Source organism: Enhydra lutris, unplaced genomic scaffold, assembly GCF_002288905.1.
Source record: "Enhydra lutris kenyoni isolate GAN:26980312 unplaced genomic scaffold, ASM228890v2 scaffoldscaffold25, whole genome shotgun sequence".
NCBI classification, from domain to species: domain Eukaryota; kingdom Metazoa; phylum Chordata; class Mammalia; order Carnivora; family Mustelidae; genus Enhydra; species Enhydra lutris.
The window spans coordinates 6,875,266-6,899,049 of NW_019154109.1; the positions used below are offsets into that span (position 1 = coordinate 6,875,266).

At 50.1% G+C, this 23,784-nt stretch overlaps 1 protein-coding gene across 3 annotated transcripts in view; it reads left to right on the forward strand.

Moving 5' to 3' along the window:
- Positions 1-23,784, forward strand: part of LOC111151183 (ATPase plasma membrane Ca2+ transporting 4) — a 92,977-nt gene that overhangs the window by 65,291 nt on the left and 3,902 nt on the right. The window contains exons 11-21 of one of the 3 annotated variants that reach the window (XM_022508985.1): positions 415-656; positions 3,949-4,180; positions 5,087-5,266; positions 6,149-6,236; positions 7,772-7,878; positions 13,399-13,590; positions 14,036-14,249; positions 14,830-15,041; positions 16,019-16,126; positions 18,088-18,264; positions 21,456-21,536. In XM_022508985.1, the coding sequence (XP_022364693.1) occupies positions 415-656; positions 3,949-4,180; positions 5,087-5,266; positions 6,149-6,236; positions 7,772-7,878; positions 13,399-13,590; positions 14,036-14,249; positions 14,830-15,041; positions 16,019-16,126; positions 18,088-18,264; positions 21,456-21,536 (1,833 nt within the window). The remainder of the gene's footprint in view (positions 1-414; positions 657-3,948; positions 4,181-5,086; positions 5,267-6,148; positions 6,237-7,771; positions 7,879-13,398; positions 13,591-14,035; positions 14,250-14,829; positions 15,042-16,018; positions 16,127-18,087; positions 18,265-21,455; positions 21,537-23,784) is intronic. The other 2 variants (XM_022508986.1, XM_022508987.1) reach the window with 2 other exon arrangements.

Sequence of the window (23,784 nt, forward strand, 5' to 3'; positions counted from 1 at the left end):
ACCAGGGATGGATCCATGGGAGTAGAGTTGGGGGCCGGAGGCAGGTAGAAATCCAGGTCTCTGAGAGGCCCACCAGTCACCATATCATGTCAGTATCTCTAGGAGAGATGGGCGTATCAGGGGTAAATTACATACTTTCTGGAAACTGAGAGAGGGTGTTCAAATGAGACCCACACAGGGTGAGATGTCAGCACCAGCCCCAAGGCAGACTAGAAGTTCACTAAGCCTGGGATGGCTTGGAGACCACAGTCACCACTGACTGCTGTCTGCCTACCCTTGGAAAAAAGTCAGATGCTGTCTCCCTGCATGGGTTCCAGGTACATACGTGAGCATTTCTTCAGGGAGTTCTCTCCTTCCTGAGCTCTCTCCGTAGTCGGGGCATGTTATCAACAGCATATCCAATTTCTCTCTCAGCCTCCGGAGAAGGAGGGAGGTCTCCCGCGGCAGGTGGGCAACAAGACCGAGTGTGCCCTACTGGGCTTTGTCACCGACCTGAAGCAGGATTACCACGCGGTGCGCAACGAGGTGCCTGAGGAGAAGCTCTACAAGGTGTACACCTTCAACTCTGTGCGCAAGTCCATGAGCACGGTCATTGAGAAGCCCAGCGGGGGCTACCGCATGTACAGCAAGGGTGCCTCTGAGATCATCTTGCGCAAGTGAGCCCCCCGCCCCTGCTTCTTCTTCCCTTCCAGATCCTCCCTGCCAGAAGGTCTAGGGGACATGTGCCATGCTGAGCCCACCTGAATGGTCCATGAGCCATTGGACCATTGTGATACCATCACGAATAGCTGAGCGCTTACTCAGGCCGAGGCTTGTTTCCAAGTGCCTCAGGTGGCCCCTTCTGCGTAATCTTTACAACCCAGAGCAGTAGGTGCTATTATCGTTCCTGTTTTATAGATGAGAAAGCAGAGGTACAGGAAGCGAAGTAACTTGCTCGGGGGGTAGAGCTAGTAGGGGCAGCCAGGATTCAGACCTCGATAATCCAAGCTTTCATCTGCTCATGCGAAACCCGAGGAACACCCACAGGGTTACTGTGATTAGATGGTTCGATGTGCGCCTTGGACGTGGCGCATGAGTTCAGTTCTAGACTGCCACGATGAAGCGAGGTGAATGAGTCTTTTTGGCTTCCCAGCATACAAAACTCATAGTTCCACTAGACCGTAACCATACGTAGTTATAACAGACTGTAGTCTATTAAGGGTGCAATAGCCTCTTGTATAAAAAAACAAGTACCTACCTTACTTTAGAAATACTTTATTGCTAAAAAATGCTCACCATCATCAGCGATCATCATCTTTTGGCTGGTGGAGGGTGTTGCTGGCTGCTGGCTGATCAGGGCACTGGGTGTTGAAGGACTGGGAGACTGTGGCACTTTCTTAAAATAAGACAATGACGTGTGCTGCGTTGATTGACTCTTTCCGTGAGTGATTTCTCTGTAGCATGAGATGCTATTTGATAGTAAAACTATTGTCAAACAGTAAAAGTTCTTTCCCATTTGGAGTCCTTTCCCCTCAAATCCTGCTGCTTCTTTACGCACAATTCTAAATCCTCTCTTGTCGTTACAAAGGTCTTCACAGCATCTTCGTCAAGAGTAGATTCCATCCCAAGAAACCATTTTCTTTTTCCATCTACAAGAAGCAACACCTCATCTGTTCAAGTTTGACCATGAGATTGCAGCCATGCGGTCCCATCTTCAAGCTCCACCGCTAATTCTCGCTCTCTCACTGTTTCCAACCACATCTACACTTAGTGTGTCCCCTGAGCTCTTGAACCATGAGGGTCAAAGTCATCCATGAGGGTTGGAATCAGCTTCTTCCAAACTGCTGTTACTGTTGATATTTTGGCCTAAATCGTGAATGTTCTTTAGGCTGGTGAGTCCTTTCCAGAAGGTTTTCCATTTACTTTGCCCAGATCCGTCGGAGGAATCTCTCTGGAAGCTAGAGCCTTACAAAATGTATTTCTTAAAAAATAAGTCTTAAAAATTGAAATGACTCCTTAATGCACGGGCTGCAGACCGGACATCGTGTTACCAGGCAGGGAAGCAGCATTAGTCTCATTGGGCATCTCCATCAGAGCTCTTGGGTGACCAGGTACCTGGTCAGTGAGCAGTCATATTTTGAAAGGAATCTTTTTCTGAGCTGTAGCTCTCCATGGTGGGCTTTCAATACTCCGTAAACCAAGTTATAAACAGATGTGCTGTCATCCACACTTTGTCGTTCCATTTATAGAGCACAGATGGAGTAGATTCAGCATCATTCTAAAGGGACCCTGGGATTTTCAGGATAGTAAATGAGCCACTGGTTTCCGTTTAAAGTCACCAGCTACATGAGCCCATACAAGCAAGCCAGCCTGTCCTGTGGAGCTTTGAAGCCAAGCACTGACTTCTCTCCAGATGTGAGGGTTCTAGATGCCACCTTCCAGTATGAGGCTGTTGCATCTACATTGACAATCTGTTGTTGAGTGTAGCCGCCTCCGTGAATGATCTTAGCTAGACCTTCTGGATCACTTGCCGCGGCTTCTCCATCAGCACTTGCTGCTTCGGCCCGCACTTTTATATCATGGAGGCGGCTTCTTCCCTTAAACCTCGTGACCCAGCCTCTGCTACTTCAAGCTTTTCTTCTGCAGCTTCTTCATTTCTCTCAGCCATCATAAAATTGAAGAGTCAGGGCCTTGCTTTGGATCAGGCTTTGGCCTGAAGGGAGTGTTGTGGCTGGTTTTGTCTTCTCTCCAGACCACTCAGACTTGTTCCAGATCAGCAATAAGGCCCTTTTGGTGTCATGGGAGCAACGCTTTTCGTTTCCTTCTAGAGCTTTGCCTTTGCCTTCCCGGCTGGGCTGTTGGGTGCCAGAAGCCTAGCTTTCAGTCTCTCTCGGCTTTCGACCTGCCTCCCCAAGCTCAATCATAGCTTTTGATTTACAGTGAGACACGGGCGACTCTTCCTGTCACTTGAGCACTTCGAGGCCATCGTAGGGGTACCGTGGCTTACTTTCAATAGTGTTGTCTCTCTGGGGAGAAGGAGGCCCTGGGGAGAGGAAGAGAGAAGGGGAAAGAGCAGGGCAGCGGAGCAGTGAGAACACACACATGATCAGTTAAGTTTGCGACCTTCTATGCATGTGACTCTTGATGTCCCCAGTGACAATAGAAGCATCCAATGTCACTGATCACAGGTGACCGTAACAAATATAATAATAACCAAGAAGTTTAAAATATTGCAAAACTTACCAAAAGCTGGCCCAGAGACATGAAGTGAGCAAATGCCATTAGAAAATTAGGGCCAACAGATTTGCTCAGTGGCCGCAAACCTTCAGTACGTAAAAAAAAAGAAAACAAAAACAGTATCTGTGAAGTGCAGTGAAATGAGGTATGCCGGTACGTAAAACGCCAGGCACATAGCAAGTACTAGAAACCTTAGTTGTACGTGCCCTTTTCCTTCTCATGTTCAATTCCGATTACAGGAAGTTGTGTAACTTCATCACACAGCTAGACCGTTCACGGATCATTAAAGGCTGACCTGTGTGGGCCCAGGGCCAGTAGCAGGATTAACCGGTGCCTCTCTTTGGCTCCACCACCTTCTTTCGATCAACCCATTCCTGTGGAGCCCGCCCTCCACACCGAGTACCATTCTAGTACTATGCTGGTACTAGGAATTAAAAATGTGTCTCCCTCTTTGAGAAGTTCAAAGAGCACGTGATCCATCCACAAATGACCCTTGGCGTCACATTCACAGATGAGTAGGAATAGACGACATGGGAGAGTCACCCCCTCTGCTTACCTAGACCGTATCCGCCTCCAGACCACCCCACCTTGCATGAAGGGACTCGGCTGGATGATGGGTAGAGATTTCTGGCCTTGGGACAGTGTCTGTACGAGTATAGCAGATCTGTAAGTGAGCATAGAGACACACTGGGTGAGAAGGGGGAGCCACTTCCTGACTGCGTGCTTCCCTAGGTGTAACCGGATCCTGGACAAGAAAGGGGAAGTGATGCCATTCAAGAATAAGGACCGAGACGAGATGGTCCGCACTGTCATCGAGCCCATGGCATCGGAGGGCCTCCGAACCATCTGCATAGCTTACCGGGATTTCAACGACGGAGAGCCCACGTGGGACAATGAGAGTGAAATCCTCACTGAACTCACGTGTATCGCAGTGGTGGGCATTGAGGACCCCGTGCGCCCAGAGGTGAGGCTTTGGCTTTGGCCGAAGGGTAAGGAAACATGATGGGAAGCCTTCCACTAGCGTGTGGCCCCGGAGCGAGGCGAGCGTGATGTGCTGGGAAGCCACCCGAGAGTCCTGGGAACTGGGGGACTCCTTGAATTTCTAGCTGTGACCCCAGGCAAGTTACCCAACAGCTTCTCACTTACCCGGATAGGTGTTTTTCTGTGCCTCCTGCTTCCCCAAACTGTAGAGTGCTGAGCTGGTAGAAGCTGGCATTCTCATGGTGAATGCCATCCGAGGGGTGAGAGGCGTGGGTTTTACCGAGCTTGTGATCCGGTTCCTAAGAGCAGTCAGGAGGCGGGGTTAACCGCGGCACCAGCTTTGCCTCCAGCCACCTTCTCTCAGTCAGGACGTTCTTGCTGAGCGCCCTTAGGATAGCTGAACCATATTCTAAACACTAAGGCATTGAAAAAGTCTCTGCTTATAAGAAGTCCAGACAGATGGACTGTGAGTTGGTCAAGGCCCAAGGGCATGGGAAACTACAAAGAACTGACAGGTTGGAGTATGCACCAGGGAGGTGGAGAATGGTGAAAACTTCTGCCAGAAAGGAAGGCAATGGCCAAATCCCAAAAGAGGAGATAGACTCCCTGCCAAGGAGTCTAGATTGTAGGGAGAGTCCACTTTCATGCCTGTCTCCTGAAACAGATTTTCTCTTCAGTTCCTGGTACAGGAAGGCAAGGTCAAGTGTAGTATTCTGGGTAGGGACAGGAGTGAGGTGGCACCAAACAATATAGCAATGACCAGACGTGGCCCGTGCCTTGTGGCACTGCTCCCGGGGTCCCTCTCTCCTGTCCACAGTGAAGGGACCCCCGACAGGGGCAGGCGTCACCACTCCCACCTCCTGCTCTCCCCTTGCCTTACTCTCCACAGGTACCCGAAGCTATTGCCAAATGTAAGCGAGCTGGCATTACTGTCAGAATGGTGACAGGTGACAACATCAACACAGCCCGGGCCATCGCCACCAAATGTGGCATTGTGACACCTGGGGATGACTTCTTGTGCTTAGAAGGAAAGGAATTCAACCGACTCATCCGCAATGAGAAGGGAGAGGTGGGTCCCGGCTGGGAAAACCCAGGGCCTCATTTGGCACCTGGTTGGGGGACGGGGTGGGGGGTGGTGGGGCTCTCGTTGTAACCCACCTGGGACACACATCTGGGACACGGGAGAAAGCCACTGGGTTTTGTCATTCTTGTTTGTTTGTTTAAGATCTAATTGCATTTATTAAATGGCTTCATGACTTGAGCAGAATCCCATGTAGCTAGTAGGCGGAGCTGTGAGGAGTTAGACCACCAGTGAGTGGGTGGTTTTTAAACTAAAATCTATTCAGAGAGAACTTTCCTTCTACCAGGGCTGCTCAGGTGGGAAAACTGGGAGTTTTCTTTCTTCTCATTATCTTCCTTCATAAGCTCTCTTTTGAGACAGCGTCACTAACTTTTCACTTTTTCCCGATTGTGTTCAGTCATAGGATGCTTTCGTACTGATTCCCCTCCACCTCGCCGTCCTGTGTCACCGCCTTGTGACTAGCAGTGGGTGGCATGGGTCTGCGAGAGGATGTGGTCTGGGTGTGGAGCAGACCAGAGCTTCCTGGTCTGCCTAGAAACCAAACCAAAGACCTCAGAAGCACTTTGGCCACCTGAACCAACAGCCAGCTCTGGCCAACCTCCTGTCAAGGGTCCAAGAAATAGGGGACTGGCTCCCCAGTAGGGAATTGGAAGGGAAATGAAGACATGCAGGACCTGAATGGTCACCATCAGTGAGTCTGCCCTGGGAGACCGAGCCGGCTGTCTCATCTCCCCCGGAGGCCAGGATGGTACACCCGCCATGGGCTGTGGAATGCCAACTCTCCTGGAATCTCAGAGCGTGGGGAGATGTGAACTTCTCCTGGATGGCTGCTGTGAGCTTGACTGACGCGGTGTGGTCTGATGTTGGCAGGTAGAGCAAGAGAAGCTGGACAAGATCTGGCCGAAGCTTCGAGTCCTGGCGCGATCATCCCCCACGGATAAGCACACACTGGTAAAAGGTAAGCTTGGCTCTTAACTAGGTGCCTGGGGCAGGTGATGGCAGGCTGGGCAACGAGGTACACAACAAGAACCACTGGTGAAAGCAAGTCTCATGTCTTGAATAGGAAGGCATCAGGAGAGCTCTCCAGCTCAAGGGGGAGGGGGGGCAGAGAGCAGACAGGTCAGCAAACATCTATATAGAAGACATGTAAAGAAGGTGTCTTCAAACATCATATCTTGTTTACCAATAGTACTGTGTACTAGTCAGAGCAGGTTAAATTACTCCCATTTTTGCCACTGAGGAAGTTTGAGGCTGAGAAGACAAAGAACTTACCCAGATTGCCTCGCTGGTGAGCGAAAGTGGCACGGTTCGACCCCCACCCAGGTCTCTGTCTTCAAATCACCTGACGCTTTCTCCAGCACAAACTGGCTGCCTTGGGGCCGCCAGGCTGCCTGTTGAGGACAGACTCAGAGCCCAGCGCGCCACCGAGAAACAATTGACAGCCTTTGGGTGATAATGTAGAGCCTCCAGCATCGGGAAGAAAGGAGGAAAGAACAGAGTAGAAAGGGAGATGGTACACGCGTAACACACACGCACACTCACACTCCTATGGCTCCAGCCTGGACTCCAGAGAAGGGCACCCAGGTTTCACGGATGTGTGTGCAGATGTGTGCACACGTGCATGTGTGTACCTGTGGTGTCCAGCTCTGACACCCTGAGCTTTCTCCTGTCCTCTCCGTGGCTGGAAGAAGCCTGCCTCGTGGAAGGGGTAATCTTCTGCTTGACTCTTCCTTCCATTGTGTTGCTTCCTGCTCTTGCTCAGGGAGCACACGACCCTCATTGGCTGAGATGGGATGGAGTGGTGTTCGGGCTTCACCCACTGGCTTTGGGACCCTGCAAGGCCTTTCCCCTCTCTGGGTTTCAGTTTTCTCATCTGTAAGGTGATAGGAGTCGCTTAGATCGTGGATCTCTCTGGATCCCCTCCAGCCCTCTGATTGTATCATGCCTGTGACCTGGGGCTGGCTGTCGCAGGACGCTTGGCTTCCCCCTCTTCCAGGAGCTGTGCTTACTGGCGCTGGAGGCTGAGACACTGCTATCCCCCAACCACCAGGGGGGGATAAAGAGCAGGAGAGCACCTTCGGCTCCAGTTGCCGGAGTGGCCGCCTGGTGCGGGGTCAGCCAACCTCACCCCCATGGGGCCTGGTCTTACCCCTTCCCGTGGTTGTTTTCAGCTGGTAGCTGGACTTCTGTGTATGCATTTCTCTGCCTGCTGCCTGGGTGAAGGCTGGGCCAGGTGCTCCTCCCGCCCTCCCTCTCACTCTCCAATGCCTGAACAGAAGAACAAGGCAGACCAGTAGCAGATTCTCGGGAGCTGACAGATCTGTCGGTGCTCTGAAGGGAGCTTGTCACCCACAGAGAAAAAGAAAAAAGGAAGAGAGGTGGTGGCAGGGACCAGGGAAGAAGACCCAAAAAGGGCCTGAGTGGGGAGCAGAGGGCTTGCCCCACCTCCTGCGACGGCGCATGTGGACTCACGGGGTGTGTCTGTTTTCCCAGGCATCATCGACAGCACTGTTGGGGAGCAGCGACAGGTGGTGGCTGTCACGGGTGATGGCACAAATGATGGGCCGGCTCTGAAGAAAGCAGACGTTGGTTTTGCCATGGTAAGCAGCTGGGCACGCCGTCTCTGCCTGCGAGCGGCCTTCTCCACCGGGAGCCAGGACGGGCCTCCCGGCAGCCTGCCCCTTCCTGAACCTTCACCCCCGCCTTGGGCTCTTTGCTCCGACACTGTCTCTCCTACTGACCTGGCCGGTAAAAGTCTGTGTGATGGGAGACCCATCAAGTATGAAGACTAGATGACCCAGGCAGGGAAACCCTGACGCCTCATTACCACGAACGTGGTGATGTTGTCTGTCTAGGCGCACCATAGAAAATTCGGGTTCCCTGTGAAGCACGTATTCCATGGCCGACACAGTTATCACTCTGCTTCTCACTTGTGAGGCCAGGAGCATCAGAATCACCTGGAAAGTTCATTTAAAATCCTGTATCCCAAGGTTCCGCGGGTGAATATCTTGATTCAGTGGATAGGCCCAGAGATGTTTGGCGTTTCCTAACAGGCACGCTTGTTGATTCTGATGTTGTAGCAAACATGGGAACCCCAGATGGCCAGGGACATCTTCCCACTCAAGCGGCTTGTGATTACAAGCCTCTCATGTGTATTGAACTATTGGTGATTTTTAAGCAGCGGAAAGAGATTCAAGAAGTAATCTGTGTTTATGGTGTTCCCTTTAACACCCACAAGAACATTGTTTCTCGGAAATTTCAAGAAGACACAGAAGTAGAGAGAACAGTTTCATGAATCCCCGTGTACCTGTCACTCAACATTAATTATCGACACCTGGCCCATCTTGTTTCACTGAACGTTTCCCCCCACCACTTCTCCCATCTGCAGCTAAACTGTTCTGAAGCAAATAAGGGACGCCCTGTCATTTCATTTGGAAGAACGTTAGTATACGCCTCTGATAAGTGTACATCGAGGGCATACATCTAGAAGAATCATACCACTTTTATCTCACAATAATCCGAGCCCTTATTGTCATTAATCATCTGGTCCATTCCCCCATTGCCCCAAGTGCTTCACAAATTCTGTCTTTATCTTTCTTTGTCCAAATCAGATCTAAATAAGATCCATGCACTGCAATCATTGACTGTCTCTCCTAGAGCTCTTAATCTATAGCAGTCGTTTTGGAAGCTTGCTCCTCCTCCCAGCTGGATCTGGAAACCTATAGAAATGCAGATTCTCAGGCCCGCCCCAGCTCTCCTGCATCTGACAGCTCAGAGCTGGAGCCCAGCAATCTGCGCTTTCACAAGCCCCGGACATTTCTGCCACACCCTAAAGGTTGCGAACCACAGGTCCTGTAGGATCCTTGTGTCAGGGGTCCCCAAGAGCAGCTTTACATTTGTGGATTCACTGAAAGGACTTATGAGACTCAGCACAGAGCTGTCCTCATGGCTAAGATTTTTTTATTGCATGGGTGTAATAAGGCAGAAAGTCGCAGGCAGAGTCTGGAGAAACCCGCATGTAGGCTTTCTGTTCTCTCCCGCCATGAGGGCTCACACAGAGCACGCTCTCCCCCCCTGACAGCATATGTGCGATGTTTCTACCCAGGGAAGCTCATCAGAGATGAAGCGCCCAAGGTTTTTGTTGGGCTTGGTCATATAGTCACTTTCTGCCTAATATGAGCTAAGATCCGGACTCCTAGGTGTGCCTAGTGGGGGGCTCCGTCCGTTGAGCAACCAACTCTTGGTTTGGGCGCAGGTCATGATCTCAGGATCGTGAGATCGAGCTCCGCATTGGTCTCGAGGAGCCCAACTCAGGGAGTCTGCCTGAGTTCTCTCTCTCCCTCTCCTCTCCCCCCATTCGCGCATGCTCCCACTCCCTCTCTCTCTCAAATAAATAATTAAATGTTTTTTAGTTAGTTAGTTTTTTTTTTTTTAAGAGAGATTCCAGACTTCTAGAAGGAAAGGAGGTGTTCAAGAGAAAACATACTATTTGGGCACGATCTAGGCACAATGAACCACCAACTAATATTCAGTTGATGGTTGACTGCGGCGTTCTGAGAGCCAAGGTCCAGATGCCAGCTGAGGGCCAGCCTCACAAATAGCCCTTTCTAAAGATAACAGGATGCAATGTTAGCTCTCCTGCCCAACCCCCTCCGTCTTTTGTACTAGCTATTTAGTTTTGAAGGAACCAGGCTGGTTGTCTACATAGAATAATGCATAACATGGATTTTGTTGACTGTATTCTTATCATATGCAGTCAGATTCTAGATCCCATCTTTCATTAGGGGCTGCAATATTACGTCCAGATTTTCTCTATTAGCTTGAAGACTTCTGCAGAAAGAAACCTGCCCTCCAGGATTATTTGGTAACTCTGAGGTTGAGGTTCAGGTTCCTACATGAAAGGCAGCTAAATACCTGATCCTTTTTCTTTATTTACTAGTTTTCAAAATGAGTCGACTTTTTAGGATACTCCCAAAGATGACCAATAAGTTTTATATATATATATAGATAGATAGATAGATAGATCTATATATATATACACACATATATGTGTGTTTTTAAATTTTTTAAATGATTTTATTTACTTTATGAGAGAGAGAGAGCACAAGCAGGAGGGAGGAGCAGAGGGAGAAGGAGAAGCAGGCTCCCTGCTGAGCAGGGAGCCCAATGTGGGACTCGATCCCAGGACCCCGGGATCATGACCTGAGTCGGAAGCAGCCGCTTAACTGACTGAGCCACCCAGGCGCCCCTAACTTGTATTTGTTTATTAAGTTGGCTCCATGTCCAACGCAGGGCTTGAACTTAAAACCCCAAGATCAACAGTTGCATACTCTACTGGGTAAACCAGCCAGGCACCCATGAATTATATTTTTTAAAATAACCCTACTAAGGAACTCTACTAAAAACAGCTCATTTTTAAAATATCGTTATGAACTCACAGATTTAAGTACATTTGATGTGTTTCAATCCATTGCCTTTGTTATTATTTTGACGTTCACATTGACCCATCATTAGCCTCATGAATCCTGCTGGGTCCTTTAGATACAACCTAGTTGTCCTTAATACCTTACTTGGTTTCTGTCATGATAACATGTTCCAGAATCATTATATGTATTTCTCATCCTAGATCTGGAATCATCCATTTCTCAAAGTCCTGCTTTTTAGTAAGAAATGGTGCTTAGAGAACACAGTCTGAATGTCAGAGTGTTCTTACTATCAAGGAAATCATTGTTTCTAGATCTTTTCAATGGGCAAAGCTAGGAAATATATCTTTTATGTCTCTTTTTTGTTTTTGCATTTCTTTTTTTAAAGATAAAACACTTCATGAATCCATGTTGGTATTTTCAATTCAAATTTAGAATTATAGAACTCTAGCTACTTTAATTTCCCTGATTTTATATCTGTACCTCTTAAGCTGAAAATTTTGATTCCCAATGGCATTAACATAATCCTTACTTATTTTACCCTAAAATATAGGTAACAGTCTCAAAATAGCAATAATAATACAAGTGCTCTTGTATTATTATTATTATTATATATTAGTATTATGTATTATTATATATTATTATTATCTAATAATACAAAAAACAGTTCTAGATTTTTCTTGTAATTCTTTTTATCCTATAGTTATGCTCTGCTAGGTTCTACCATCAAGGTACTGTGTTTTTTTAAAAGTCATTTGGAATATTTTTCCTTTGTGTGATTGTGCTTTCCACTGTTTGTACCAGTTCATTCACACCATGTTGCTTTCCATTTTAGAGATTGCTTTTTTTTTTTTCTTTAAAGTAGGCTCCACATTGGGCCCCCATGTGGGGCTCGAACTCATGACTGTCAAGAACTGTGCTGAGATCAAGAGTCAAACACTTAACCCACTAAGCCACCCAGGTGCCCCTAGAGATTGCTTTTTAATCTTAGTCTTGATTTATACTCAGATAAAGTAGCTTTATCGTTCTAAAGTCAAATATACAAAACAGAAATCCAGCTTCTACCCCTATCTCCTCCATCCTATTCCCTCCCCACTTAACTCTAAGTAACATTTCTTTTGTTTTGGTATATCCTTCTGTTTGCTCCTTTAAAATATAATCAAATGTATAATGTATTTGCATCCTATCCTCTTCGATAGGTGATACTTACCTGTACTATATGTATATTTTTCTACACACATAGCATACACTCTCTTTTTTTCACATTGCTTTTTTTCATTTAACATAACCTGAAGATTATTCCTTGGTAGAAAGTATATATAGTCCTCCTTTCTTTTTTTTTCCCCCTCCTTTCTTTTTTCAGGGCATGTGACACATGGTGGGGATGCATTAGAGGACTTTTTGATGGGGAAACTGAATTGTTTAATCTGTAACAGATGTTTGTTTATTGCAATCTGGATAGGAAAATATTACTACCTGGTAAAGAGAACAAATGGTGTACTACTGCGAACCAAATCAATGAACACGCTCCTCTGTGGGTTTTAGGCTTTGCAAGACACGGCACAGAAGTAGGGACTGGGACCTTAGGGATGGTTTTGTGTCCCATAGACCTTTAAAGATAGATGAGGTTTAAATAGGTGAGGAAGGAGGATGTTCCAGGTTTAGAGAAATGGTGTAAGTAGAAGTCTAGACTCCAGAGTGAAGGAGAGAATCAGGAAATTGTGAATAATCAGTGGGTTTTGAGCAGAAAGAGGATATAGGAGCAGACTGGAAAATGAATCCCAGTTCACCTGTTGAGGGCTCTGACTACAAGTCTAGAAATTGTACCGTTTCTATAAGCACAGCTTTCAACCATTGTCTATTGAGAAACCTTTAGTGGTTCCCCAGGAACAGGAATTTGAACAAGGATAGGACATCTGAACTGTGCTGCCAGACTACTACCCCCAGAAAAAAAGTGTAAAGTGACTTTGAAGTGTGGAGAAGACAAGGACATAAGTGAGACACTGGCAGCGGCAAAAGAAATATAAGAATTTAGGGGCAGAAAAGAATTTAGGGGCACCTGGCTGGCTCAGTCCGTGGAGCATGTGACTCTTGATCTTGGGGTTGTGAATTTGAGCCCTATGTTGGGTGTCGAGGTTACTTCAAAATAAAATCTTTGAAGGAAGGGAAGGGAAGGGAAGGGAGGGAGGGAGGGGGAGGAAGGAAGGGAGGGAAGGGAAGAGAGAAAAGGAAGGAAGGAGGGAGGGAGGAAGGAGATGGAAGGGCGGGAGGGAGGAAGGAAGAAGGAAAGGAAGACAGAAGGAAGAAAGGAAGGGTGTAGGAAGAGTGTAGGGATTTGGAGGTAGGTTAGGACGTAGGTTCCCTGTCCTTTCCTTCATTTCTAAGGTGGGGGAGTAGCAAAGAAGGGAGAAAGGAATATCAAAGATAACTGTCATTTCCACTTTGGGTTCAGGAGTAAGACGGTGGCATCAGGCCCCAGCCCTGCTTGCTGTGGACTGAGGGTGACACATTTTCTCTGGAAGAGAGAACTCAAAATACGGTGGTTTGGTCATTGGCATTAGCGTGGCGCGTGCGCCCTCTAGTGTTTATGGCCGATTCGGAAGCTTCTTGGGGGTCTGGAAAGGCAGTCCGGGTTCAGAACGGAGATAAAGTCTGCGTATCTAGGTCCTCACTGCTTTCCCTCCCTCTCTCACTCAGGGCATTGCAGGCACAGACGTGGCGAAGGAGGCATCAGACATCATCCTAACGGATGACAACTTCACCAGCATTGTCAAGGCAGTGATGTGGGGGCGAAATGTCTATGACAGCATCTCCAAGTTTCTCCAGTTCCAGCTCACTGTCAACGTGGTAGCCGTGATCGTGGCCTTCACCGGGGCCTGTATCACTCAGGTGAAGGGAGTGCAGGGTGGGCCGGGAGGAGAGGGATGAGGCAGGGGCGAGGGAACGTGGGGGATGGGGTCCTGGCTACTGAGGATTAAGGACAGGAGTTCCCCAGGGGGTGTAGGGGCGGGAATTAGCTCTCCTAGGTCTCCTTCTGCCCACGTGGAGGGAGGAGAACTTATCCACCCCTAATGTCAGCCACTGTGATGAGTACCTCTGTGGTCTTCAGAAACAACCTTGCAAAGGGATATCCCCCCCATTTTACAGGGGAGGAACCCAAGGCGCAAAGAGGTTAGGTAGTGCTCTCAAGGTCACTCAGCTAATGAACGGCCGGATCCAAAGTCCGGGTGGATGGCGGGAGCGAGGCCACTGCAAGGCCAAAGCTGAGGCTGCTGAGTGAGCCCGGGGCTGGTTTCCGGGGAAAGCTCAAAGGACGGGTGCTTCCTCCCACCAGGATTCCCCACTGAAAGCCGTGCAGATGTTGTGGGTTAACCTAATCATGGACACTTTTGCTTCGTTGGCCCTGGCCACGGAGCCTCCTACGGAGTCTCTGCTGAAGCGTCGCCCCTACGGCCGCAACAAGCCTCTGATCTCGCGCACGATGATGAAGAACATCCTGGGCCACGCCGTCTACCAGCTCACTGTCATCTTCTTCCTCGTCTTCGCCGGTGAGCTGCGTGGGCGCGGGGGACGGGGGTCGGGGTGCTAAGCGGGGACGGGGCCAGAGAACGGCCTGCGGAGAGAAGGTGGCACGGGAGCAAGTCGAGCACAGGACTAGGGGTGACAGCAGTGTCACCCACGGGGTGTGTCCCCTTGCCCCGCTCTGTGCTGCCCTGCGCTATTTAACCTGCTGGGTCAGGTGCCGCTATTTAGCTACTCCTCTTAAGAATTTCACAGGGCGGCTTTCTGTAGCTTTTTTTTTTTTTTTTTTTTTTAAGATTATAAAACTGAAGCGCGGGTCCCGTGTTGAATATACAGCGGCACTAAGATCAAACCTGTGTCTGCCAGACCCTTGCACAGCCCCCACCCCCAACGCCGCACCATAACAGTCAGAGTCACTGTAGCGGACGCGGAGAGAGAGTCTGATACGCTGAGACCAGAGCTGACACTCAGAGTGTTTGCTAGCTAGTGTGGCTCAGATACTGACCTGAGAGAATGGACACCAGCCCTAGGACCCCGGCTTGGGCTCAAACTGGGCCCTCGCGGAGACCGCGCTTAACCCGCTAACGCTTCCTTTGTCCCCACTAGGCGAGAGGTTCTTTGACATAGACAGCGGGAGGAAGGCGCCCCTACACTCCCCACCCAGCCAGCACTACACCATTATTTTCAACACCTTCGTGCTGATGCAGCTCTTCAACGAGATCAATTCCCGCAAGATCCACGGAGAGAGGAACGTCTTCGCGGGCATCTTCCGCAACCTCATCTTCTGCTCCGTGGTCCTGGGCACCTTCATCAGCCAGGTGAGCCTTTAGCTGGAGTCGGGGCAGGGCGGCTGGGATGGCAGAGGGCAGAAGCTGGGAGCGGGGTTGCCTAGGTACCCGGAGAAGGAGGGAGGGAATGATGGGGACTCAGGCTGCAGATCGAGTGCTTTTGGATTCCTGGTTGGCTCCCATCTGCACATTGCTCTGGAACTGGAGCCTGCTGGGTCAGGTGCCGCGGTGCAAGGCAGCACGTTGGTAGCAAATAAAACGAGATGGGTGGGATCCTTCCCTTGTCTTTCTAAAGCACAGAATTTTCCCAGAGTGGCCAAGGAGAGAGTCACTCGCCGAGGTCCTTTCTGTCCCTCCTGCCAGCGTACATGAGATGGGCAGATACATGCCATACAGATTCCCTCCTTGTCCCCGCCCCTGCATTTGTGGGGGGCCCTTGGCAGAAGACACGGTGCAGTCCACAGACAGAAGGGGTGGCAGGGTGCACAAGCAGTGGACAGATAAAGCTGGCCTGGGTTCCTCTCGTAGAACCGGGGTCAAGGCATAGCTGCCCCGGTGGTAGAAGGATCGGGTCCCTTCCTCCTTGCCCTACAGATACAGAAGACTAGGAGCTCGCCCCACACCAAGGGGTCCTGCCATCCCCTGCCGGGGTCCACCTCATTGGCCTGCCTCTTCAATTCCTCCTCTCCCTCACTGTGCCTTCTCTTGGCACCTCGCCCACTAGCTATAGTCACCAGAAGCTTCCATCCCCCTGGATCTGCCAGGTCTTACCTTAATAATATTCATAGTAAGTAGCTCTGTCTCCCCAGCAGAGTCTCTAGAAAGACTGTGTCTGTCTTCTCTTCCCCGCTCTGGATTTCCTCTTTCTCCTCCTCCAACGAGCAGATTGGGCCTTGGCCCACAGGGATCACGGGCCGGGGCACTGAGGCCGTGTTGGTGGTCTCGGCTGGAGGGCTAGCTGCCCGTGACTCGCCTCCCTGATGGTGGGCTGCCTTTCTCGGTTCTAGATTCTCATTGTGGAATTTGGGGGTAAACCCTTCAGCTGCACGAAGCTCACCCTGTCTCAGTGGTTTTGGTGTCTGTTCATTGGCATTGGAGAACTGCTATGGGGCCAGGTGAGTGGCAGCCGGCTCGCCCAGTACAGGTGCGCGGCCGGCAGACTCTCTCCTCTGGAGGAGATGGGACATGCGATGGCAGTGCCTCCCAGCTCCTCGCCATGAGCTTCTTCCCCCCAGTTTTCCAGGTCTTTTCATCTTGCAGGATCCTGTCAATGCCCCCCACTTCGGAGGCTGTGGATCTCCTCTAAGCATGCCTAGTGGCAGGCAGATCCCTTAGCGTCTCTGAGATGGGAGTGGAAATATTCAACGGAATTTTGCTAAAAAGAGAAAAACAAAATTAAGGGTCTTAGAAGTAGACATTTACAGAGCGGAAGTCTATTTTAGTAAAGCCGTAGTCTGGCTGTGAACTGCTGGGCTGACCTAGTTTAGGGCTCCCCTGCCTCTCGTGTTCACCACGGCCTGAACGGGTTGACTGGGTTGAATGGCTGACTCTCACTTGAGATAAATCCAGACCCACGAGGGCTCTAGAGAAGCAGCATAGCACCCAGTTAAGAGCATGGACGCTGGGACCGGCTCCCCGGCTTTGAATCCCACATCTCCTTTGCACAAGTTGAATCCCTTTGACCAAGCGTCTTAACCACTCTGTGCCTCAGTTTCCTCAGCTTAGGAGAACAGGATCATTGTTCCTCGTTGCTAATCAGCCCATCTGTTATGACACAGAAATGATTTAGAACAATTTCTAGTACCATCTAAGGACACAGTAAAATTTAGCTATAGGATCAGGTCTGGCAAATTTTGTTCCTTCCCAGATACCACTTTGCACACCCTCTTATCCCCAGCTCTGAGCCAGGAGAAGCTCTGCTTTGCAGACATCCAGTCTCTACCGACAGGCTCCAAGCCACCTGGGTGACAGCTTTGCTCTAAGTGGCCCCCGCGATCCTTCCCTGGGACCACTTCCCCATAGACCTGCTGGTTGTTTCTTTCCTGTGTCCCAGATACCTCCCTGATGAATTGCTGTCCTGATTCCTACCATGAGCCCCGCCTCCCTGTCCCATTCGGTGGCGTTACTTTACCAGTGGGACCCTTTTACACCTAAGTGAAGCTTGGTTGTTTCACCCGACGGTCTGGAACTCCCATCGGGGTCTAGTCTCACACGTGGCCATGCGGCCTTGATGCCGGGTACCAGCACGGCTCCTGTGTCCCAGCAGCACCTTCCAGTCAGCCAAGAGCAGACATTCTTCCCCTGTCAGAATCCTTGACTCCATGCTGGGCCACTCCTACAGCTCTTCTCTTGTCCCAGTCCTGTCTATTCCTCGTCTGTGTGTCAGGGAGAGCTGATTGACGCTTCCTGAGCCCAGACTACTGCCCCATGTCTGATGATACCCGAATGTCCCTTCTTCCCTGGTCTGTCTCACCCCAAGCCCAAGAAAACCTCTAGTATCCTTTTACCCTCGTTTTTCTGGGTGGGTTTTTTTGTTTTGTTTTGCTTTTTCACCCTCGTTTTACAACACAGGGATTTACTCTGCATGCGCTAACTAGAAGAGGATCCTTCCCTTCCAAGACTTCTCTTCCCCTTGTCCATACACAAGCAACGTGACCACCCTCTCCTATCCCTAGCCTTGTCTTCCCTCGGGCCCTGGTCTCTGTCCCTTCCTACCATGTGCCATGCATTATAGTTCCTTCCCTTTCCTGGCAAAATGGAAAGGAGCAACTGAGACGGAAGGAGAACCAAGTATATAACTAACCCAGGCAGATGGCTGGCAAACTTACACGCGAATGTAAGTTCTCCTTCATGTGTCCACAAATACAGAAAACCTTCCTGAGGGCCTGCCATTGGGAGGCCCTGAGGAGTGCTTGCCTGGCCGGGTTGACACCTCTCCCACTGCCCTTCCACCCCACCACCTCCCCGGTGCTTGATGGGGCAAAGAGTGACCTACGCAAGGGCCTGACCATGTGAGCTGCATGACCGCCCTCTCACCTGGATTCTGGTATCTCCCCTCCACTGCACTTGTTCTCAGATCATCTCCACGATACCTACCCAATCCTTGAAGTTCCTGAAGGAGGCTGGGCACGGCACCACCAAAGAGGAGATCACCAAGGACGCAGAGGGGCTGGACGAGATTGACCACGCGGAGATGGAGCTGCGCCGAGGCCAGATCCTCTGGTTCCGGGGCCTGAACCGTATCCAGACTCAGGTACTCTGACAGTGGCCTGTCCTCGCCGGGGAGAAGACATCCCTCCGTGTGGGGAGGTGTGGGGATGGGGGAGCCGTTCCTGGTGGCTCACATCTCTTCCCTCCCTAAGGCTCACCGCTGGTGGGCAGCCCGAGCTCCCCTAGCTCCAGGGACCAGCTGCCTGGGCGCCTCTGAGAGGAGAGTAGTCAGAGGTCTCAGAGCCCTGAACACAAACTGGTAGCCTCTTCCTTCAGCTTCTGTTTGGTTCTAAAGCCCATTTTGCCACCCTCCATGGGGCCAGCAAGCTCCCTGTGTACGGTCTCTTGCAAGCACCAGACCTGACCTCTGACCTCGGGGTGGGAGATGCTCGGCATCCTTCCCCGCCCTTCAGGAGAAAGGAGCTAGGCAGCATCTCTAAACCAGCATTGCCAGCGTATGCTTCGTGTAAGTCCTCCAGCTGCTGCGAGGGTAACGTAGCTGTTATCTGGAAGGATCTTTGCCAAAGAAACTCACCCTCTCGTATCTTCCCCACTCATACTTTAAGGCCTTGGTGGGGAATCTGACGGCTCAGTGTATATAAATGACAAAAGTCTCTCAGTGCCTGAGTATCTTTTGCAGGATTCAGATTTGCTTCCCCAAAAGGAAGAAGCTATAATTTCCTCAAACCTTTCCCTTCTCGAAAATTCTGAACTGGCACAGATGCTGCCTTGGGCCCCCTTGCCCGTGGAGCCTCGCAGTAACGTTTTTCTTCCCATTTTCCATGCAGCAACTGTAACCACCTGCTCCTAGGTGGGCAGCTGGTCTAGGCCCTGGTCATTCTATCACTTTCCCTGTTCTTGCCCTATATGCCTCTATTGTATTAGTCGAGATTTCCGTCTCCAGAGAGCAGGCCTGTTCCTCTCTGCTGATTGGCTGGAGATCCCGGAAACAAGTTCCAATCTCTAAAATCAGCCTTGCCGAGGGCGTAGAAAGTTCCCTAGTCAAGCCCACCTCCTTCAGTCATAGGGAGGAGAGATCAAATGAAACCTCACCACTGCATACCCACTGGGAACTTGTCTCCCACAGGCAAGACCATGATGGAGGTGCGAGGGCAGGGCTAGTTAGGGAACCACTGGGACTCCTTTCCCCTCTCCCGGGTTCCTTCCCCCAAGAGGGGTAAGTCCCCGGGACCTGCAGACACTGCCCCACCCTCTAGGCCACTGGCTCCTGTCTCCGAAGCCCTGGTGCTTTCCTTCAGGTCTGCTCCTTTCATAATAACCTGTCTGCTTTTCTTCTCTTCAGGGTCCCTGCCTCCTCTCCTCCTATGTGATTTTTTTTTTTTTTCCTAGCCAGGATTCCCTCGTTCCAGCATCTCCTTGGCCCCTCACCAGTCTTCTGTCCTGGGGGGGCTGAGGTTCACGGATCTTCCTTCCCCTCCACTCCCAGTTCCCACTCCTTTGACTGTGTACCCTGGGTTCAGATGCATGGCCTTACGGCGTTGGGCAGACTGCCTTTCCTTGCGGGACCTGGGGCGGCTAGGCGAGAGTGGCATTCAGGCCTACACCTAGGAAGCAAACGCAGCCCTCGAAGATGCCACGGGCACCCAGCCCCTGCCCTGGCGGCGCACACCTGGCCCCGTAAGCCAGTGAGCCCAGACCCCTGGAGCTCGCTCCTGGCAGCGGTTTGTCAGCCTCAGTGGGATTCCGACAGAGCCCCCTATCGTCGGGGTATTGATCCTTGGCTGTCACTCTCACTGAAACACCTGGGCGATGGCGGGGGCGGCCCAGCAATGGTCCCCTTCTGGTCCCTTTAGTTTAGGGAAACCCAGAAGCACTGGGGAGCAGAAGCTTTGGGAAGGTAACCCTGGGATCCATGTCCCCTGTGGAGGTGGGGGGACCCGTACCGGTCCCCTCCCCATGTGCAGCCTTTTCCCTCCCACAGGATCAGGCTCCTCCATCCCCCAGAACTAAAAACTATGTAACGCCATGAAGGGATGGTAGTCTAGCTCAGACTTTGGTCTGAATCCGGAAACCAACCCTTAACATTTCGTGGCTTCTCAGGAAGCTTTATAAATAAGAACAGCTGTCTGCCTCATAAGGCACCTGCTTCGTCCCCTTCTCACCTGGGGAACTGAAGCCATTCTGGTGAATGGAATCAGCCCTTGGTCTTAAGTCTGTGGGCAGTTTTATGACGATTCTACCAGATCCTAAAGGATGAAGGAATTCCTTTTGATTTGTTCCTTGTCACCTAGTGGTCAGGGACCAGGACAGTAGTTTTGTCCCAGGCCCCAAACCAAGACCATCATCGGTAATCAAATGGCACATAATCACCTGTGTCCGAGAAGTAGGACACAGAAAACTAGAGACCACTTGCTAGACTGTTGTCACTGATCACGCCAGCCAGCATGTCTTGCTCCCCCGCCCTCAGTCTAGCTACTGAGTTACTCTCAGACATTGCCAGACATTTTAGGACCCCCGGTGCTGGCGGCACTCTTGCTAAAGAGCCTGGCTGCTGGGTTCCTGAGCTCCCTTCTCGGGCCCTGTCCATTTCAGCCCAAGGAGAGGGGGCTCTCAGAGCAAACACCCAGAAGCAGGTGAGCCCAGCAGTCGTGGTCTAAGTGCCTTTCTGCCCCGACCACCTGGATGTGTTCTACGACATGCCTCACTTTTTTTCTTTGAACTCAGGAGTTACTTTCCTGCAAAATCTTCAAAAATCAGTAGTCAACTTAATTGGTTCAGAGGTTCCTGAGGCTCAAAATTCAGTTGATATATATACTTTCCCTTCTATCTTAAATGGCATGCCTTGTTTTTTAAGAGTACAGGTCAACACAATGAATAAGCTGTCACTCTCTGTTAGGAGTCACGGGGTGAGAAGTCCCTTTAAACTGTAGATACTTCTGGACCCCTGCACGCTTAAAACATCCTTTGTAGGCTGCAAGGGAAGAGAAGACCGGATTCTGGCTGGGTATTTGGCCTCCATGGCAAACTGTTCCTTAAATGAAATGTGTGGCGCGATTAATGGTTCCCCCGCCTCCCCACCCTTCTCCTCACCATTGCTTTGTGTACGAAGGAAACTTCTCTCTTGCTCCTGCTCCTGCTCCTGTCCCCTTTTCCCAGCACTTTCCACACCCCTTCCCTAATCCTCCAGGACCACCCCCCACCCCCCCACCCTCCCCCTTTCCTCCTCTCTCTGGACTGTGGAGCAAAGCTGTCTCACTCTCTGATTCTTTGCAGATCGACGTAATTAACACATTCCAGACGGGAGCCTCTTTTAAGGGAGTCCTAAAGCGACAGAACATGGGGCAGCACCTTGACGTTAGACATGTTCCTAGCTCATCCTATGTAACAGTGGCGCCAGTCACATCTCCCCCCACCACTTCTGTTCCTGCTGCTGTCTCATCTCCTACTCTGGGCAGTGAGTGAGAGTCTATTATGATGCATGATTTGCTAAAATGACCACAAGAGAGCACGTGGCATCCACTTTAACCAACCGTGGTTATCTTTTCTTTTTGGTTTTTCCCTTTGATCTCTGACTTAAGAGAAGAAAGATGGGACTGAAATCCCACTCCCAAACCAGGCTGTGTGCCCTTATATTTTATTTTATTATGTTGAGAAACTATTAAACCATAACCATTTCAAAGACAATAATCCTGTTTTCTGAACGTTCCTCTGCATTGCTTGTTTCTTCCTTGAGTTTTGTTTGTTTGTTTGTTTGGCTTTACTTTGAGTGGTTGGTTTATTGGTTGGTTTTGCTTTGTTTGGGTATGTTGGTGTTCCTCTCCTCTCCTCCTGCTCCTTTGAGTCTGAACTTGATCTCCTGAGGTTAGAGGTGGGGTTAGGCCAGGGAAAGCCCTGCCCTCTCTTCATGGGGCGGGGAAGGGGGCAAGTGTCAGACCTCCTGAAAGAGAGTACGAAAAGAACTATCCTTCCCATGGGTTCTTCTACCAGGAGATCCCTCATCACTGAGCCAACATTGAACTTGGTCGATAATAACAGTCCTTCCGGGCTACCGCTCTGTTGTGAGCTGACAGTATTGGCGTAGAAGCTGTAGCTGAGTGTGAGGAAGAGAAGGTGTTCAGTTCACATGCACAGGGCTGGGTGTCCCCGAGGTTTCACTTTTCAGGGACGTCAAACCAAGCTCTGGCTTAAGAATCAATGTGTTCACATCTGCGCAGGACAAATGTATCCGCAAAGGTCCAAATAACTTACTTTTCCTCACTCCAGCTTTTTTCTTTTTAGGAATTTCTGAAGAGCAACTTTTATTTTGGTTTGGGTTTTTTTGCCTCCCCTTTTCCTCTAGTTCGATTGTCTCACCCATAGCCAGCCCTTCACGCCTTATTTTGCTCTTAAAGTTTCAGGAGCCCCTTTCTCAGCCAGCCTATCTGCTGGAATGCTGTCAGTGTTTGACCTAAGATCTGGAGTTCCCGTCAGTAGATGGTGGGATTCTTGCATGCCTTCCTATTCCGGGTCATTTTACCTTCCCCAAATGGGACACGGAGAGGAGAGAAGGCTCTTTGCTGATAGTGCTATTATGGTATTTGGTGGGGAAGAAGTCTCTGTGTATTAAGTCTATTGTGAGCTTCAGATATTTGACGATTTTATTTATCTCTTCCCCCACTTTCAACCTATTCCCCCCCCAAAGCCCCCAAAACCCCTGAAGGGGGGTGCACTAAAGAAAGAACAGGTGCATTGTCCGTGGTTCACGTGATTGGGAGCTAAACAGGCTGACCAGAGACCAGTTATTTGTTGTCTTTGTGGCCAAATGTAAAAGTGTTCTGGTGTGAGGTATGAGGGATGGGTTTTCTATAAACACATATTTCTTTAGGCCCAAAAGCGGTCAAAGAACTGAGTAAGTCTTACCCTGCAAATATCTAAGAGCTTCTCCCTCTAGTTCTTCCGTATGCCTCTCTTACTTCTCTTTTTCTTTTAGCTTTTCCCTGTCCTTCTAACTAGTGCCTGTTCTTTTTTAATCATGCCTTTCTGTGAAGAAGGGCTAGTGTCAGCCGTCCCAGCAATTTGAAGGTGGAAAGACACTAAGCAGAAGACAGAGCCCATTGGGCTCTTATGGAATTGCCAGTAGAGGGTAAGCCACTGACCCTCAAAGGCAGAAATTCGGTCAGAGGACAACAGCCACACCTGCTCTCTCTCCAGCTCCTCCTCCTTACCTAGACATCCTAGAAGAAACAGTCACGCATTTCAGGACCCCAGCCCCCATTCCAGATCTCCCAAGTGAATTCAGTTATTTGTCTAAACTTCAATAAATAAATCTTGAAGATTTCCCTCTCTAGGAAATCTCTAATCCCTTCTCTTCCCCTGGTTTCCGAAAAGAGAACAGAAGACTCTAGAATCTAGCTGGAGAAAGGGAGTCTTCATCTGCCCATTCACTGGGCTCCAGGGAGTGCTTCTAACCTTCATGCCTGATTGAAAGTCCGACCTCACTGGGACTCCTGAGACCGGAGAAAGACTTGCCCTTCACTTAGCCACTTCTTCCTGTAGGCAGGGGCCCCAGAAGAGCCACTTCCCGGAGGTTTGGAGGGACAATAACTGGGGAAGGAAAGGCTGG